The 17,553-nt window shown below is 46.0% G+C and overlaps 1 protein-coding gene across 1 annotated transcript in view; it reads left to right on the top strand.

Moving 5' to 3' along the window:
* The window catches only part of ERBIN (erbb2 interacting protein), a 231,367-nt gene that overhangs the window by 97,914 nt on the left and 115,900 nt on the right, over positions 1–17,553 (top strand). Inside the window, 2 exon segments of the mRNA XM_038765465.1 lie at positions 15,123–15,167; positions 16,484–16,681. Coding sequence (XP_038621393.1) covers positions 16,493–16,681 — 189 coding nt within the window. The 5' untranslated portion in view covers positions 15,123–15,167; positions 16,484–16,492.

Here is a 17,553-nt window from a genome sequence, read left to right as displayed (position 1 = left end):
TGTTAAACCGCGGCATTAGTCCCCCCGGGTGAAATGAGATCGTGCCACAGGGCAGGTCCTTTTTCCGTGGCAGATGGCACAGGTCTGCGGGAAGCTCGCCGGAATGACAGCTACTCTCTGGGATGACACCGCCCGCGGAAAAGCGAGAGGGACTCACCGCGGCGGCCCGCCAGAAGCCGGTGTCGATGCGTCAGTACCGCGATGGCGTGGTGGCTACCAATCCCCACCTTCCGGCCTCGAACCCGGACTTCGCCGAGCCCAGGGACACTCAGTAAAACTCCCCTTATTCATTCATTCATTCATTCATTCGGTCGTATTTATTGAGCGCTTACTGTGTGCGGAGCACTGTACTAAGCGCTTGGGAAGTCCAAGTTGGCAGCATCTAGAGACGGTCCCTACCCAACAGTGGGCTCATGTCGGTTGGATCACCCTCAAGTGGGGACTGAACTGGTTCACGATGAGAAGTAGCGCGGCTCAGGGGAAAGGGCCCGGGCTTTGGAGTCAGAAGTCATGGGTTCAAATCCCGGCCCGCCAGCCGTCAGCTGGGTGACTTCGGGCAACTTCTAGACTGTGAGCCCACTGTTGGGTAGGGACCGTCTCTATATGTTGCCAAATTGTACTTCCCAAGCGCTTAGTCCAGTGCTCTGCACACAGTAAGCACTCAATAAATACGATTGAATGAATGAATGAATGAATAGCTCTCTTCCTCCCTTCAAAGCCCTACTGGGGGCTCACCTCCTCCGGGAGGCCTTCCCACACTGAGCCCCCTTTTCCCTCTCCTCCTCCCCATCCCCCCCGCCCTACCTCCTTCCCCTCCCCACAGCACCTGCATAGGTGTTTGTACTTCCCAAGCGCGTAGTACAGTGCTCTGCACATAGTAAGCGCTCAATAAACACGATTGATGATGATGATGATGTTTGTGTAGGTTTATTACTCTATTTTACTTGGACATATTTACTATTTACTCATTTTATTTTGTTAATACGTTTTGCTTTGTCATCTGTCTCCCCCTTCTAGACTGGGAGCCCGCTGTTGGGTAGGGACCGTCTCTATATCTTGCCAACTTGGACTTCCCAAGCGCTTAGTACAGTGCTCTGCACACAGTAAGCGCTCAGTAAATACGATTGAATGAATGAATGAATGCTTAGTTCAGGGCTTGGCACACGGTGAGTGCTTAGCAAATACCATCAAATTAAAAAAAGCCTCTGGGGGAAACCTAAGACGGTGGCCTGGCACATAATGAGCGCTTAACAAATACCATAAAAAAATCCCCTAAATTCTAGGAGAGTAAATGCAGCAACCCGACTTTCCGCATTCCAGGAACGTGTATGTCAGTCAGTCGTATTTGAGCGTCTCCTGTGTGCAGAGCACTGTACTAAGCGCTTAGGAGAGTATAATACAACAGTATAACAGGCACATTCCCTGCCCCCAGTGAGTTTACAGTCTAGAGGGGCTTCCCCCCCACAACTCCGAGAAATGCTAAACTAATTATCAGGGGCTCATTCATTCATTCAATCGTATTTATTGAGCGCTTACTGTGTGCAGAGCACTGTACTAAGCGCTTGGAAAGTCCAAGTCGGCAACATATAGAGCCGGTCCCTACCCAAGAACGGGCTCACGGTCTAGAAGGGGGAGACGGACGACAAAACGAAACATGTGGACGGGTGTCAAGTCGTCAGAATAAATAGAAAAAAAGCTAGATGCACATCATTAACAAAATAAATACTTGTCATTCATTCATTCACTCATTCAGTCGTATTTATTGAGCGCTTACTGTGTGCAGAGCACTGTACTAAGCGCTTGGAAAGTCCAAGTCGGCAACATATAGAGCCGGTCCCTACCCAAGAACGGGCTCACGGTCTAGAAGGGGGAGACGGACGACAAAACGAAACATGTGGACGGGTGTCAAGTCGTCAGAATAAATAGAAAAAAAGCTAGATGCACATCATTAACAAAATAAATAGACTTGTCATTCATTCACTCACGCATTCAGTCGTATTTATTGAGCGCTTGAGGACTCAGTTGAGGACTCCCCGGTTTTGAATGTCACTATTCCGTTCTATTTATTTTATTTTGTTAGTATGTTTGGTTTTGTTCTGTGTCTCCCCCTTTTAGACTGTGAGCCCGCTGTTGGGTGGGGACTGTCTCTGTATGTTGCCGACTTGTACTTCCCAAGCGCTTAGTACAGTGCTCTGCACACAGTAAGCGCTCAATAAATACGATTGATTGATTGATTTTGCGTGTGGCTTGTGGGAGGGCGACGGGCGGGGCCGTAACTGCTTCCGCGCCCCCACCGTACCCCATTCGTGGGAAGCCTCAAGCCTGGCAGGCAGAGAAGCAGCGTGGCTCAGTGGAAAGAGCCCGGGCTTTGGAGTCAGAGGTCATGGGTTCGAATCCCGGCTCTGCCACTTGTCAGCTGGGTGACTTTGGGCAAGTTGCTTCACTTCTCTGGGCCTCAGTCACCTCATCTGGAAAATGGGGATTAATAATAATAATGATGGCATTTATTAAGCGTTTACTATGTGCAAAGCACTGTCCTAAGCGCTGGGGAGGTTACAAGGTGATCAGGTATCCCACGTGGGGCTCACAGTCTTAATCCCCATTTTACAGATGAGGTAACTGAGGCTCAGAGAAGTGAAGTGACTTGCCCAAGGTCACACAGCAGACATGTGGCGGAGTCGGGACTCGAACCCATGACCTCTGACTCCAAAGCCCGGGCTCTTTCCACTGATGGTAGTGCAGATATATTTAGGATGAGAGAACTGAAATGATGGATGAGCACTGTGAGCCCACTGTTGGGTAGGGACTGTTTCTAGATGTTGCCAACTTGTTTGTTCTTGTTTTGTTTTAATGGCATTTATTAAGCGCTTACTATGTGCAGAGCACTGTTCTAAGCGCTGGGGAATTTACAAGGTGATCAGGTTGTCCCACGTGGGGCTCACAGTCATCATCCCCATTTTACAGATGAGGGAACTGAGGCCCAGAGAAGTTAAGTGGCTTGCCCAAAGTCACACAGTTGACAAGTGGTGGAGCCGGGATTTGAACTTGGACTTCCCAAGCGCTTAGTCCAGTGCTCTGCACACGGTAGGCGCTCAATAAATACGATTGAATGAATGACGGGCCCACCAGAAGAGAAAGGCATGATGCCTTCCCTCTAAGGGGCTGCAATTTAACTCTGCACACAGTAAGCGCTCAATAAATACGATTGATTGAATGAATGAAAGGAATGGCGGGCCCACCAGAAGAGAAAGGCACGGTGCCTTCCCTCTAAGGGGCTGCAGTTTAACTCTGCACACAGTAAGCGCTCAATAAATACGATTGAATGAATGAATGAACGGGGGAGGCGGCAGCCTGAAATTATTTACAAAGAGCGGAATCGGGAGATGGAAACAAGGATACGACAGATGGTAGCGCAGATATATTTAGGATGAGAGAGCTGAAATGATGGATGAGCACTGTGAGCCCGTTGTTGGGTAGGGACCGTCTCTATATGTTGCCAACTTGGACTTCCCAAGCGCTTAGTACAGTGCTCTGCACACAGTAAGCGCTCAATAAATACGATTGAATATATGAAATGAATGGCGGGCCCACCAGAAGAGAAAGGCACGATGCCTTCCCTCTAAGGGGCTGCAATTTCATGGGGGAGGCGGCAGGCTGAAATTATTTACAAAGAGCGGAATCGGGAGATGGAAACAAGGATACGGCAGGTGGTAACAATAACAATAATAATAACAATAATGGCATTTGTTAAGCGCTTACTATGTGCAGAGCACTGTTCTAAGCGCTGGGAGGAATACAAGGTGATCAAGTTGTCCCTCGTGGGGCTCACAGTCTTAATCCCCATTTTACAGATGAGGTAACTGAGGCTCAGAGAAGTTAAGTGACTTGCCCAAGGTCACACAGCAGACATGTGGCGGAGTCGGGATTCGAACCCATGACCTCTGCCTCCAAAGCCCAGGCTCTTTCCACTGATGGTAGCGCAGATATATTTAGGATGAGAGAACTGAAATGATGGATGAGCACTGTGAGCCCGCTGTTGGGTAGGGACCGTCTCTATATGTTGCCAACTTGGACTTCCCAAGCGCTTAGTCCAGTGCTCTGCACACGGTAAGCGCTCAATAAATACGACTGAATGAATGAATGAATGGCGGGCCCACCAGAAGAGAAAGGCACGATGCCTTCCCTCTAAGGGGCTGCAATTTCATGGAGGAGGCGGCAGGCTGAAATTATTTACAAAGAGCGGAATCGGGAGATGGAAACAAGGATACGGCAGGTGGTAACAATAAAAATAATAATAATAATAATGGCATTTCTTAAGTGCTTACTATGTGCAGAGCACTGTTCTAAGCGCTGGGAGGAATACAAGGTGATCAAGTTGTCCCTCGTGGGGCTCACAGTCTTAATCCCCATTTTACAGATGAGGGAACTGAGGCTCAGAAAAGTTAAGTGACTTGCCCAAGGTCACACAGCAGACATGTGGCGGAGTCGGGATTCGAACCCATGACCTCTGACTCCGAAGCCCGGGCTCTTTCCACTGATGGTAGTGCAGATATATTTAGGATGAGAGAACTGAAATGATGGATGAGCACTGTTAGCCCGCTGTTGGGTAGGGACCGTCTCTAGATGTTGCCAACTTGGACTTCCCAAGCACTTAGTACAGTGCTGTGCACACGGTAAGCGCTCAATAAATGCGACTGAATGAATGAATGAATGGCGGGTCCACCAGAAGAGAAAGGCACGATGCCTTCCCTCTAAGGGGCTGCAATTTAATGGGGGAGGCGGCAGGCTGAAATTATTTACAAAGAGCGGAATCGGGAGATGGAAACAAGGATATGGCAGATGGTAACAATAATAATAATGGCATTTGTTAAGTGCTTACTATGTGCAGAGCACTGTTCTAAGCGCTGGGAGGAATACAAGGTGATCAAGTTGTCCCTCGTGGGGCTCACAGTCTTAATCCCCGTTTTACAGATGAGGGAACTGAGGCTCAGAGAAGTTAAGTGACTTGCCCAAGGTCACACAGCAGACATGTGGCGGAGTCGGGATTTGAACCCATGACCTCTGACTCCGAAGCCCGGGCTCTTTCCACTGATGGTAGTGCAGATATATGTAGGATGAGAGAACTGAAATGATGGATGAGCACTGTGAGCCCGTTGTTGGGTAGGGACCGTCTCTATATGTTGCCAACTTGGACTTCCCAAGCGCTTAGTACAGTGCTCTGCACACAGTAAGCGCTCAATAAATAGGATTGAATGAATGAATGGTGAACCTTAAGTGCCGAGGAATGATATAATCGGCAGAAACGTGTTCACGCTCGATTTTGGCGCTAGGAAAGGTCGAGATCAGTTGCTGTAGCCAAGGCACTTTGCCGGCATTATCTGGATCGTTGTTGCACTTCCATTTGGAAACGGGGCCCAAATTAAACACGAGATGTTAAAATTACTTAATTTTTAATAATAATAATAATAATAATAATAATGGCATTTATTAAGCACTTACTATGTGCAAAGCGCTGTTCTAAGCGCTGGGGCGGTTCCAAGGTGACCAGGTTGTCCCACGGGGGGCTCACAGTCTCAATCCCCATTTTACAGATGAGGTCACTGAGGCTCAGAGGAGTTAGATGACCTGCCCAAAGTCACACAGCCGACAGCTGGGATTCGAACTCGCGACCTCCGGCTCCAAAGCCCGGGCTCTTTCCGCTGAGCCCCGCTGCTTCTCCTGCTTTGAACCTGTTGCCCTCTAAGGCGGTGGCTGGCCGAGGAAATTACCGCGACCGTACCGTTCCAATCAATCGATCAATCAATCGTATTTATTGAGCGCTTACTGTGTGCAGAGCACTGTACTAAGCGCTTGGGAAGTCCAAGTTGGCAACATATAGAGACGGTCCCTACCCGACAGTGGGCTCACAGTCTAGAAGGGGGAGACGGGGAACAAAACAAAACATATTAACACAATAAAATAAATAGAATAAATATGCCCAAATAAAATAGAGTAATAAATACATGCAAACATATATCAATCAATCATATTTATTGAGCGCTTACTGCGTGCACAGCACTGTACTAAGCGCTTGGGAAGGCCAAGTTGGCAACATATAGAGACAGTCCCTACCCGACAGTGGGCTCACAGTCTGGAAGGGGGAGACGGGGAACAAAACAAAACATATTAACAAAATAAAATAAATAGAATAAATATGCCCAAATAAAATAGAGTAATAAATACATGCAAACATATATCAATCAATCATATTTATTGAGCGCTTACTGCGTGCACAGCACTGTACTAAGCACTTGGGAAGGCCAAGTTGGCAACATCTGGAGACAGTCCCTACCCGACAGTGGGCTCACAGTCTAGAAGGGGGAGACGGGGAACAAAACAAAACATATTAACACAATAAAATAAATAGAATAAATATGCCCAAATAAAATAGAGTAATAAATACATGCAAACATATATCAATCAATCATATTTATTGAGCGCTTACTGCGTGCACAGCACTGTACTAAGCGCTTGGGAAGGCCAAGTTGGCAACATATAGAGACGGTCCCTACCCGACAGTGGGCTCACAGTCTGGAAGGGGGAGACGGGGAACAAAACAAAACATATTAACAAAATAAAATAAATAGAATAAATATGCCCAAATAAAATAGAGTAATAAATACATGCAAACATATATCAATCAGTCAATCAATCATATTTATTGAGCGCTTACTGCGTGCACAGCACTGTACTAAGCGCTTGGGAAGGCCAAGTTGGCAACATAGAGAGACAGTCCCTACCCGACAGTGGGCTCACAGTCTAGAAGGGGGAGACGGGGAACAAAACGAAACATATTAACACAATAAAATAAATAGAATAAATATGCACAAATAAAATAGAGTAATAAATACATGCAAACATATATCAATCAGTCAATCAATCATATTTATTGAGCGCTTACTGCGTGCACAGCACTGTACTAAGCGCTTGGGAAGGCCAAGTTGGCAACATATAGAGACAGCCCCTACAATTTAAATCTTTTAAGAGCTCTCCAGGAGCCCTGTTATTTAATCAATAAAAGATCTCACCCGCCCAGCCGAGGGAGGTATTTAAATAACACTCGGCAAGACATTTAGAAAGTGTTTCGTGCGGCAGCGTGCGAAATCTGCAAATAAGATTCAGTGGAGTAGAAAATGTTTGGATTCCAGGTGCCCAAAGAAGCAGATGGTTGTGGCTCGTTGGCAAGAAAAATCACAGACATTTTGCGCATTTTGAAGCGTCATTCGGTTATAGCATTTCTTCCCGTCTCGATAATCCTTCAGTAATCCTTCCTCAATAATCAGTTTCTTCCCGTCTTGATAATCCTTCAATAATCCTTCCTCAATAATCAATCCTTGATAATCCTGAACCGCGGCTCTTAGCGTGCCACATTTAAGCATCGAGCATATTTCCTTTACCGCCGAACAAACAATGGTTGGACTGGGGAAAAATATGCTGAAAATAGCACCCGGTCTCCTCCCTTCCCCACCGTTTAATGGCTTCCAAAGTGTAGCACAGTGAAAATTGATGTTCAGTTCAGATAATAATAATAATAATGTTGGCATTTATTAAGCGCTTACTATGTGCAAGGCACTGTTCTAAGCGCTGGGAGGATACAAGGTGATGAGGTTGTTCCACGTGGGGCCCACAGTCTTCATCCCCATTTTGCAGATGAGGGAACTGAGGCCCAGAGAAGTGAAGTGACTTGCCCAAAGTCACACGGCTGACAAGTGGCGGAGCCGGGATTTGAACCCATGACCTCTGACTCCAAAGCCCGGGCTCTTTCCCGCTGAGCCACGCTGCTTCTCTACGTGCGGTGGCATGAAACAGTCCCGATGCACCCGATAATTGGTGATAATCAATCACAATTATTCGATTTATTAAGGACTTAATTTGTGCCATGACCTGTACTAATTAATTAATTAATAATAGCATTTATTAAGCACTTACTATGTGCAAAGCACTGTTCTTCTAGACTGTGAGCCCATGCTAATTAATTAATTAGTAATATCATTTCTTAAGCGCTTACTATGTGCAGAGCACTGTTCTTCTAGACCGTGAGCCCACTCTTTTAGAGAAGCAGCGTGGCTCAGTGGAAAGAGCCCGGGCTTTGGAGTCAGGGGTCATGGGTTCGAATCCCGGCTCCACCAAGTCTGCTGTGTGACCTTGGGCAAGTCACTTAACTTCTCTGAGCCTCAGTTACCTCATCTGTAAAAATGGGGATTAAGACTGTGAGCCCCACGTGGGACAACTTGATCACATTGTATCCCCCCCAGCTCTTGGAACAGTGCTTTGCACATAGTAAGCGCTTAGCAAATGCCATTATTATTATTATTATTATTATTTTAGACTGTGATCCCACTGTTGGGTGGGGACCGTCTCTATATGTTGCCACCTTGTACTTCCCAAGCGCTTAGTACAGTGCTGTGCACACAGTAAGCGCTCAATAAATACGCTTGATTGATTGCTGGGTAGGGACCGTCTCTATATGTTGCCACCTTGTACTTCCCAAGCGCTTAGTACAGTGCTCTGCACACAGTAAGCGCTCAATAAATACGATTGATTGATTGTTGGGTAGGGACCGTCTCTATATGTTGCCACCTTGTACTTCCCAAGCGCTTAGTACAGTGCTCTGCACACAGTAAGCGCTCAATAAATATGATTGATTGATTGTTGGGTAGGGACCGTCTCTATATGTTGCCACCTTCTACTTCCCAAGCGCTTAGTACAGTGCTCTGCACACAGTAAGTGCTCAATAAATACGACTGATTGATTGATTGTTGGGTAGGGACCGTCTCTATATGTTGCCACCTTGTACTTCCCAAGTGCTTAGTACAGTGCTCTGCACACAGTAAGCGCTCAATAAATACGATTGATTGATTGATTCTAAGCGCTGGGGAGGTTACAAGGTGATCAGGTTGTCCCGCAGGGAGCTCACAGTCTTCATCCCCATTTTACAGATGAGGGAACTGAGGCACCGAGAAGTGAAGTGACTTGCCCAAAGTCACACAGCTGGCAGTTGGCGGAGCCGGGATTTGAACCCACGACCTCTGACTCCAAAGCCCGGGCTCTTTCCACTGAGCCACGCTGCCGTACTGAGAAGTAACATGGCTTCGCGGTTAGAGCCCGGGCTTGAGAGTCAGAAGGACCTGGGTTCTAATCCCCGCTCTGCCACTTGTGTGCTGTGTGACCCTGGGCAAGTCACTTCCCTTCTCTGGGCCTCTGTAAAATCAATCAATCATATTTATTGAGCACTTACTGTGTGCAGAGCACTGTACTGAGCGCTTGGGAAGTCCAAGTTGGCAACATATAGAGACGGTCCCTCCCCAACAGCGGGCTCACAGTCTAGAGGATTAAGGATTAATTAAGGATTTAAGGATTAAGGATTTAATCCCCTGTAAAATGGGGATTAAGAGCGTGAGCCTCGTGAGACGGGGACTGGGTCCAACCTGTTTACCTGGTATCTACCCGGGCACTTAGAACAGTGCTCGGCACGTAGTAAGTGCTCAACAAGTACCATTTTATTTATTTATTTATTTTATTTGTACATATCTATTCTATTTATTTTATTTTGTTAGTACGTTTGGTTTTGTTCTCTGTCTCCCCCTTTTAGACTGTGAGCCCACTGTTGGGTAGGGACTGTCTCTATATGTTGCCAACTTGGACTTCCCAAGCGCTTAGTACAGTGCTCTGCACATAGTAAGTGCTCAATAAATGCGATTGATGATGATGATGATATAATTATTATGATATGAAGCAGCGTGGCTCAGTGGAAAAAGCCCGGGCTTTGGAGTCACAGGTCATGGGTTCAAGTCCCGCCTCCGCCAATTGTCAGCTGGGTGACTTTGGGCAAGTCACTTCACTTCTCTGGGCCTCAGTTCCCTCATCTGGAAAATGGGGATGAAGACTGTGAGCCCCCCGTGGGACAACCTGATCACCTTGTAACCTCCCCAGCGCTTAGAACAGTGCTTTGCACATAGTAAGCTCTTAATAAATGCCAACGTTATTATCATTATTATTATTATTATTATTATTATTATTATTATTGTTGTTACTGGTTTAGCAGGGATAATTGAATTGTTGTGGAAACCGCTCTCCAGGTTTCGTGGGTTCCTGACTTTTGCCACCCAAGGTGCCGAGTGATCTGCTTCGGAATCTGCTCCGAGTTTTGCTTCGAGGGTTTGTTTCGCAGCATCCATCACCTGCCCTATAGGTGATCACTTTCAGTGCAGTGCTCTCCCAGTAAGCGCTCAGTAAATACGATTGAATGAATGAATGAATGAACGTAAATTAAAAAAAAAAACAACAAATAAAAAATAGTCCACCATTTTTACTCCTCACTCTTTCTCCGCAGTAGTAGACTGTGAGCCCGCTGTTGGGTAGGGACCGTCTCTATATGTTGCCAACTTGTATTTCCCAAGCGCCTAGTACAGTGCTGTGTACACATCATCATCATCAATCGTATTTATTGAGCGCTTACTATGTGCAGAGCACTGTACTAAGCGCTTGGGAAGCACAAATTGGCAACATATAGAGACAGTCCCTACCCGACAGTGGGCTCACAGTCTAAAAGGGGGAGACAGAGAACAAAACCAAACATACTAACAAAATAAAATAAATAGAATAGATATGTACAAATAAAATAAATAAATAAATAAATAGAGTAAAAAAATATGTACAAACATATACATATATACAGGATACATATATACAGTAAGCGCTCAATAAATACGATTGAATGAATGAATGAATGAATGAATAAAAAAAAAACAACAAATAAAAAATAGCCCACAATTTTTACTCCTCCCTCTTTCTCCGCAGTAATAGACTGTGAGCCTGCTGTTGGGTAGGGACCGTCTCTATATGTTGCCAACTTGTATTTCCCAAGCGCCTAGTACAGTGCTGTGCACACATCATCATCGTCAATCGTATTTATTGAGCGCTTACTACGTGCAGAGCACTGTACTAAGCGCTTGGGAAGCACAAATTGGCAACATCTAGAGACAGTCCCTACCCAACAGTGGGCTCACAGTCTAAAAGGGGGAGACAGAGAACAAAACCAAACATACTAACAAAATAAAATAAATAGAATAGATATGGACAAGTAAAATAAATAAATAAATAAATAGAGTAAAAAATATGTACAAACATATATACATATCATCATCATCATCATCAATCGTATTTATTGAGCGCTTACTATGTGCAGAGCACTGTACTAAGCGCTTGGGAAGTACAAATTGGCAACATATAGAGACAGTCCCTACCCAACAGTGGGCTCACAGTCTAAAAGGGGGAGACAGAGAACAAAACCAACATACTAACAAAATAAAATAAAATAGAATAGATATGTACAAATAAAATAAATAAATAAATACATATATACAGGATACATATATACAGTAAGCGCTCAATAAATACGATTGAATGAATGAATGTTACTAAGCGCTGGGGTCGAGATACAAGGCAGTCAGGTTGGACTTAGGTTGTCCCGCTTGGATCTCACTGTTTAAGTAGGATTTCATCCCTGTTTTATGGAAAAGTCCGGAGGAATGAAGCAGCTTGCCCAAGGCACGAGGCCGAGCTGGGATTTAAGCAGCTTTGGCTTCGTCAAACACTAATTGGCCTTTTCCTTTCTTCCATAAGTTCTTTTAAGTGACGTTGTTGCATATTAGAAGTCAGAGTTCTAACGTGCCCTGAGGTGACAGCCAGTGAGAAGTCAGTAATAATAATAATAGTAATAATAATGGCATTTATTAAGCACTTACTATGTGCAAAGCACTGTTCTAAGCGCTGGGGAGGTTACAAGGTGATCAAGTTGTCCCACGGGGGGCTCACAGTCTTCATCCCCATTTTCCAGATGAGGGAACTGAGGCCCAGAGAAGTGAAGTGACTTGCCCAAAGGCACACAGCTGACAATTGGTGGAGCCAGGACTTGAACCCCTGACCTGTATATATGTTTGTACATATTTATTACTCTATTTATTTTACTTATACATATCTATTCTATTTATTTTATTTTGTTAGTATGTTTGGTTTTGTCTCCCCCTTTTAATCTGTGAGCCCACTGTTGGTTAGGGACTGTCTCTATATGTTGCCAATTTGTACTTCCCAAGCGCTTAGTACAGTGCTCTGCACACAGTAAGCGCTCAATAAATATGATTGATGATGAGCGCTGGGGGGATACAAGGTGATCAGGTTGTCCCACCTGGGGCTCACAGTCTTCATCCCCGTTTTACAGATGAGGGAACTGAGGCCCAGAGAAGTGAAGTGACTTACCCAAAGTCACACAGCTGACAAGTGGCGGAGCCGGGATTTGAACCCATGACCTCTGACTCTTTTAGACTGTGAGCCCACTGTTGGGTAGGGACTGTCTCTATATGTTGCCAACTTGGACTTCCCAAGCGCTTAGTACAGTGCTCTGCACACAGTAAGCGCTCAATAAATATGATTGATGATGATGATGATGACCTCCGACTCCAAAGCCCGGGCTCTTTCCACTGAGCCATGCTGCAGTAGTAATAATAATGGCATTTATTAAGCGCTTACTATGTGCAGAGCACTGTTCTAAGCGCTGGGGGGGATGCAAGGTGATTGGGTTGTCCCACGGGGGGCTCACAGTCTTCATCCCCATTTTACAAACTAATGGACAAGAATCTACACCTTTGCACGCCTTCACGCCAGTAGAACTAGAGAAGCAGCGTGGCTCAGTGGAAAGAGCCCGGGCTTGGGAGCCAGAGGTCATGGGTTCAAATCCCGCCTCTGCCAATTGTCAGATGTGTGACTTTGGGCAAGTCACTTCACCTCTCTGGACCTCAGTCACCTCATCTGTAAAATGGGGGTGAAGACTCTGAGCCCCCCCCGTGGGACAGCCTGATCACCTTGTAACCTCCCCAGCGCACTTAGAACAGTGCTTCGCACATAGTAAGCGCTTAATAAATGCCATTATTATTACTATTATTATTATTACTGACTTCTCACTGTCTGTTCCCTCAGGGCACATTAGAACTCTGACTTCTAATATGCAACAACGTTACTAGAAAGCGCTTAATAAATGCCATAAAAAACCCAAAAACCTAGGTTCGTGAGTTTATAATAATAATAATGGTAATGATGGCATTTGTTAAGCGCTTACTTTGTGCGAAGCACTGTTCTAAGCGCTGTGGGGGGGGGATACAAGGTGATCAGGTTGTCCCACGGGGGGCTCGCAGTCTTCATCCCCATTTTACAGACGAGGGAACTGAGGCCCAGAGAAGGGAAGTGACTGGCCCAAAGTCACCCAGCTGACAAGTGGATGAGCCGGGATTTGAACCCGTGACCTCCGACTCCCAAGCCCGGGCTCTTTCCACTGAGCCACGCTGCTTCTCCGCGCCCACACCCACAGAGTTTACTACATATAGATTTATTTTATCCTAATCTATTTGAAGATGTTGCCGGTGTCAGCGTTCCTATCTTTAGGAACTCAGTTCTTTGAGAACGGATGTTTTCTTGACGCATTTTATCGGGATGCATCCACCAGTCATATTTCTTGAGGGCTATACTATGTGCCGAACATTGTACTGAGCGCTTTTAAAAAAAATGATGTTCGTCGAGCGCTTATTACGTGCCAGGAAACGCTCTAGGGAAACAGCGTGGCTCAGTGGAAAGAGCCCGGGCTTGGGAGTCCGAGGTCGCGGGTTCTAATCCCGGCTCTGCCACTTGTTAGCTGGGTGACTTTGGGCGAGTCATGGCTCAGTGGAAACAGCCCGGGCTTTGGAGTCAGAGGTCATGGGTTCGAATTCGACTCCGCCACCTGTCTGCTGTGTGACCTTGGGCAAGTCACTTCGCTTCTCTGAGCCTCAGTTACCTGATCTGTAAAATGGGGATTGCGACTGTGAGCCCCACGTGGGACAACCTGATCGCCTTGTATCCCCCCCGGCGTTTAGAACGGTGCTTTGCACATAGAAAGCGCTTAACGAATGCCACAGACTTCAGAGTCGTAATTTTCTTAGGAAAGATCGGACTGCTATCTGATCAATATTCTATTTATTTCATTTTATTAATATGTTTTGTTTTGGTGTCTGTCTCCCCCTTCTAGACTGTGAACCCGCTGTTGGGTAGGGACCGTCTCTATATGTTGCCAACTTGTACTTCCCAAGCACTTAGTACAGTGCTCTGCACACAGTAAGCGCTCAATAAATGCCATTATTATTATTATTACTATTAATGATAGCTTGGTGGTTGACGGGCTCCATGAATTTCAGAATCCTGGTAAGTTTTTCCAGCAAGAGACACTGAAATCGTAGAGAGTATCGTGGCCCCGATCTGTAGACTCCAGAGGTGCTTCATCTTCCAGTACCTAATTCCAATCTGCCAGTGCCATTCCAGCACTTTGGCATTATTATCCTTAGGATAATTTGTCACTTGCTTTCTCTGTGCCACGAATTGTTTAATAATAATAATAATAATAATAATAATAATAATAATAATAATAATGACGGCATTTCTTAAGCGCAATTTTCAGACGATCACATCCGGCTTGCAGAAATTCCATCCGAAGCAGCCCGGCATTCGTCGCCCGGCGAAACCAAAGGCAAACAGTAGATGATGAAGTTATATGTATTTTATTTTGTTAGTATGTTTTGGTTTTGTTCTCTGTCTCCCCCTTTTAGACTGTGAGCCCACTGTTGGGTAGGGACTGTCTCTAGATGTTGCCCACTTGGACTTCCCAAGCTCTTAGTACAGTGCTCTGCACACAGTAAGCGCTCAGTAGATACGATTGATTGATTGATTTTACCATTCCCAAGGCCTTCTCATCCAGTTGGACGCTAATTCCGGAAGAGACTTTGAACGTCAATGAATTGTATCCGTGTCTTTCGATTTTCCTCTTCGCTGGGAGATAAGAACGGGGATCTAGAGTCCGCTCCCTCGGGAAAGAAAAGCACACCTGCTCCTAGGAGCAGAGCCCACTTTTGGGTCGGGACCGTCTCTATAAGTTGCCAACTTGGACTTCCCAAGCGCTCAGTACAGTGCTCTGCACACAGTAAGCGCTCAATAAATACGACTGAATGAATGAATAGGAATCTCTCGTGTCTGTAAACTTTTCTGTCATTTTGTTTCCACAGGATGTTGGGAATTCAGCACAGAAGCTTCAGAGACACAGCCCAGTGGTGAGTATCCTGAGTTTCTCGCCAGTTCAATCAATCAATCAATCAATCAGTCGTATTTATTGAGCGCTTACTGTGTGCAGAGCACTGTACTAAGCGCTTGGGAAGTACAAGTTGGCAACATATAGAGACGGTCCCTACCCAACAGCGGGCTCACAGTCTAAAAGTTCAGATTTGGTTCAGATCAGGTCTGCGTTTTGGTTCTTAATCAGTACGGAAAAACCTTCCCTGCTTTGGGGATCGGTGCTCCATTACTCCCCAATTTGTACAGCCAAAGTATTTTCCACTGAGCTCTTCAGGCCGAATGTTAAGGTTAAAAATATCTTTTGAGAGGGCTGCCATAGGTAAATATTCACAAATGGGGCGGTGCTTAAACTCTCCAAAAGACCACACCACGGAAGGAAGCCTGATGGAGAATCCCAAGTTTTCGAATTGCAGTTCACAAATTCCAGGTGTATGATTTGCCTGTTGTTTGGAAGCAGGCTGGGTCTTAGTATTTAGGAAGCGAAACTAATTGTAAACACAGAAAAGTGTTCAAAGCATCCCGGAATATTAGAGCTGAGGGGATTTCGAGCGCTTCTCGGCCCCTGCCAATGGGCATTTCTCTTTTATTTAGAGAAGCAGCATGGCTCAGTGGAAAGAGCCCGGGCTTTGGAGCCCGAGGTCATGGGTTCAATCCCGGCTCCACCCACTGACAACTGTGTGACTTTGGGCAAGTCACTTCACTTCTCTGGGCCTCAGTTCCCTCATCTGTAAAATGGGGATGAAGACTGTGAGCCCCCCATGGGACAACCTGATCACCTTGGAACCTCCCCAGCGCTTAGAACAGTGCTTTGCACATAGTAAGCGCTTAATAAATGCCATTATTATATCATTATTATTATTATTATTAGTAGTAGTAGTAGTAGTAGTAGTAGTAGTATTAGTATTAGTATTATTATCCAAGCCAACAGTTCGGGTTGCCCGTTAAATTTTCTAGGCAAGCCGGTTCGAGGAGCAAAAAGCTTGTGAATTTCTTTTCAAACTCCACAGATTAGACCAGGATGAAACGGAAATGAAGGCTAGTCGAACGGAGGGTCTTTTACTGCCTACGGGATGCTTTCCACTTTTAACGAGTTCCGATTGCGATTATGTTGCAAGCTTGTACTTCCCCAGCGCTTCATACAGTGCTCTGCACACAGTAAGCGCTCAATCCATACGACCGAATGCGTGAACGAATGAACGATTGCGAAGCCTCGGAAAACACCAGATGTTTTCCCTGCTCGCCTGAGGTTTTTCTCCGCCGGGGTTTACGATTCCGCTCGCTCTGGGTTTTGCAGTGCCTGAAGATGACGACAAAGCGGAACCTGTTTGTGCGCCTGGTGCCGTGTCGTTGTCTGCGCGGGGAAGAGGAAACGGTCACCACTCTAGATTACTCCCACTGCAGCCTGGAGCAGGTGCCCAAGGAGATTTTCACTTTTGAAAAGACTTTAGAAGAACTCTACCTGGACGCGAATCAGATCGAAGAGCTCCCCAAGGTACGCCCAACTGCCTCTCCCCCTCCCCATCCTCCCCGCCCTACCTCCTTCCCCTCCCCACAGCACCTGTATATATGTCTGTACAGATTTATTACCCTATTTATTTTACTTGTACATATTTCCTATTCTATTTATTTTGTTAATATGTGTTGTTTTTATAATGGCCTTTATTAAGCGCTTACTGTGTGCAAAGCACCGTTCGAAGCGCTGAGGGGATACAAGGTGATCAGGTTGTCCCACCTGGGGCTCACAGTCTTCATCCCCATTTTCCAGATGAGGGAACTGAGGCCCAGAGAAGTGAAGTGACCTGCCCAAAGTCACCCAGCTGACAAGTGGCGGAGCCGGGATTTGAACCCATGACCTCAGACTCTTTTGGACTGTGAGCCCACTGTTGGGTAGGGACTGTCTCTATATGTTGCCAACTTGGACTTCCCAAGCGCTTAGTACAGTGCTCTGCACACGGTAAGCGCTCAATAAATACGATTGATTGATTGATTGATTGATTGACTCGAAAGCCCGGGCTCTTTCCACTGAGCCCCGCTGCTTCTCTATGCCATGCTGCTGCTGCTTCTTCTTGTCTGTCTCCCCCTTCTAGACTGTGAGCCCGCTATTGGGTAGGGACCGTCTCTATATTTTACCAACTTGTACTTCCCAAGCGCTTAGTACAGTGCCCTGCACACAGTAAGCACTCAATAAATACGATTGATTGATTAGTACAGTGCCCTGCACACAGTAAGCGCTCAATAAATCCGATTGAATGAACGACTGAATGAATGAACTTTCCACCAGTTGGCTCGTCAGTGCTGCCGTCCTCCCGACTGCCGTCTAAACTCAGTGAGACGGAGGGCTCCAGCTGTACTATTTAATAATAA

Source organism: Tachyglossus aculeatus, chromosome 23 (assembly GCF_015852505.1).
Source record: "Tachyglossus aculeatus isolate mTacAcu1 chromosome 23, mTacAcu1.pri, whole genome shotgun sequence".
Taxonomy (NCBI): Eukaryota; Metazoa; Chordata; class Mammalia; order Monotremata; family Tachyglossidae; genus Tachyglossus; species Tachyglossus aculeatus.
This window is presented reverse-complemented; position numbering and strand designations above follow the sequence as displayed.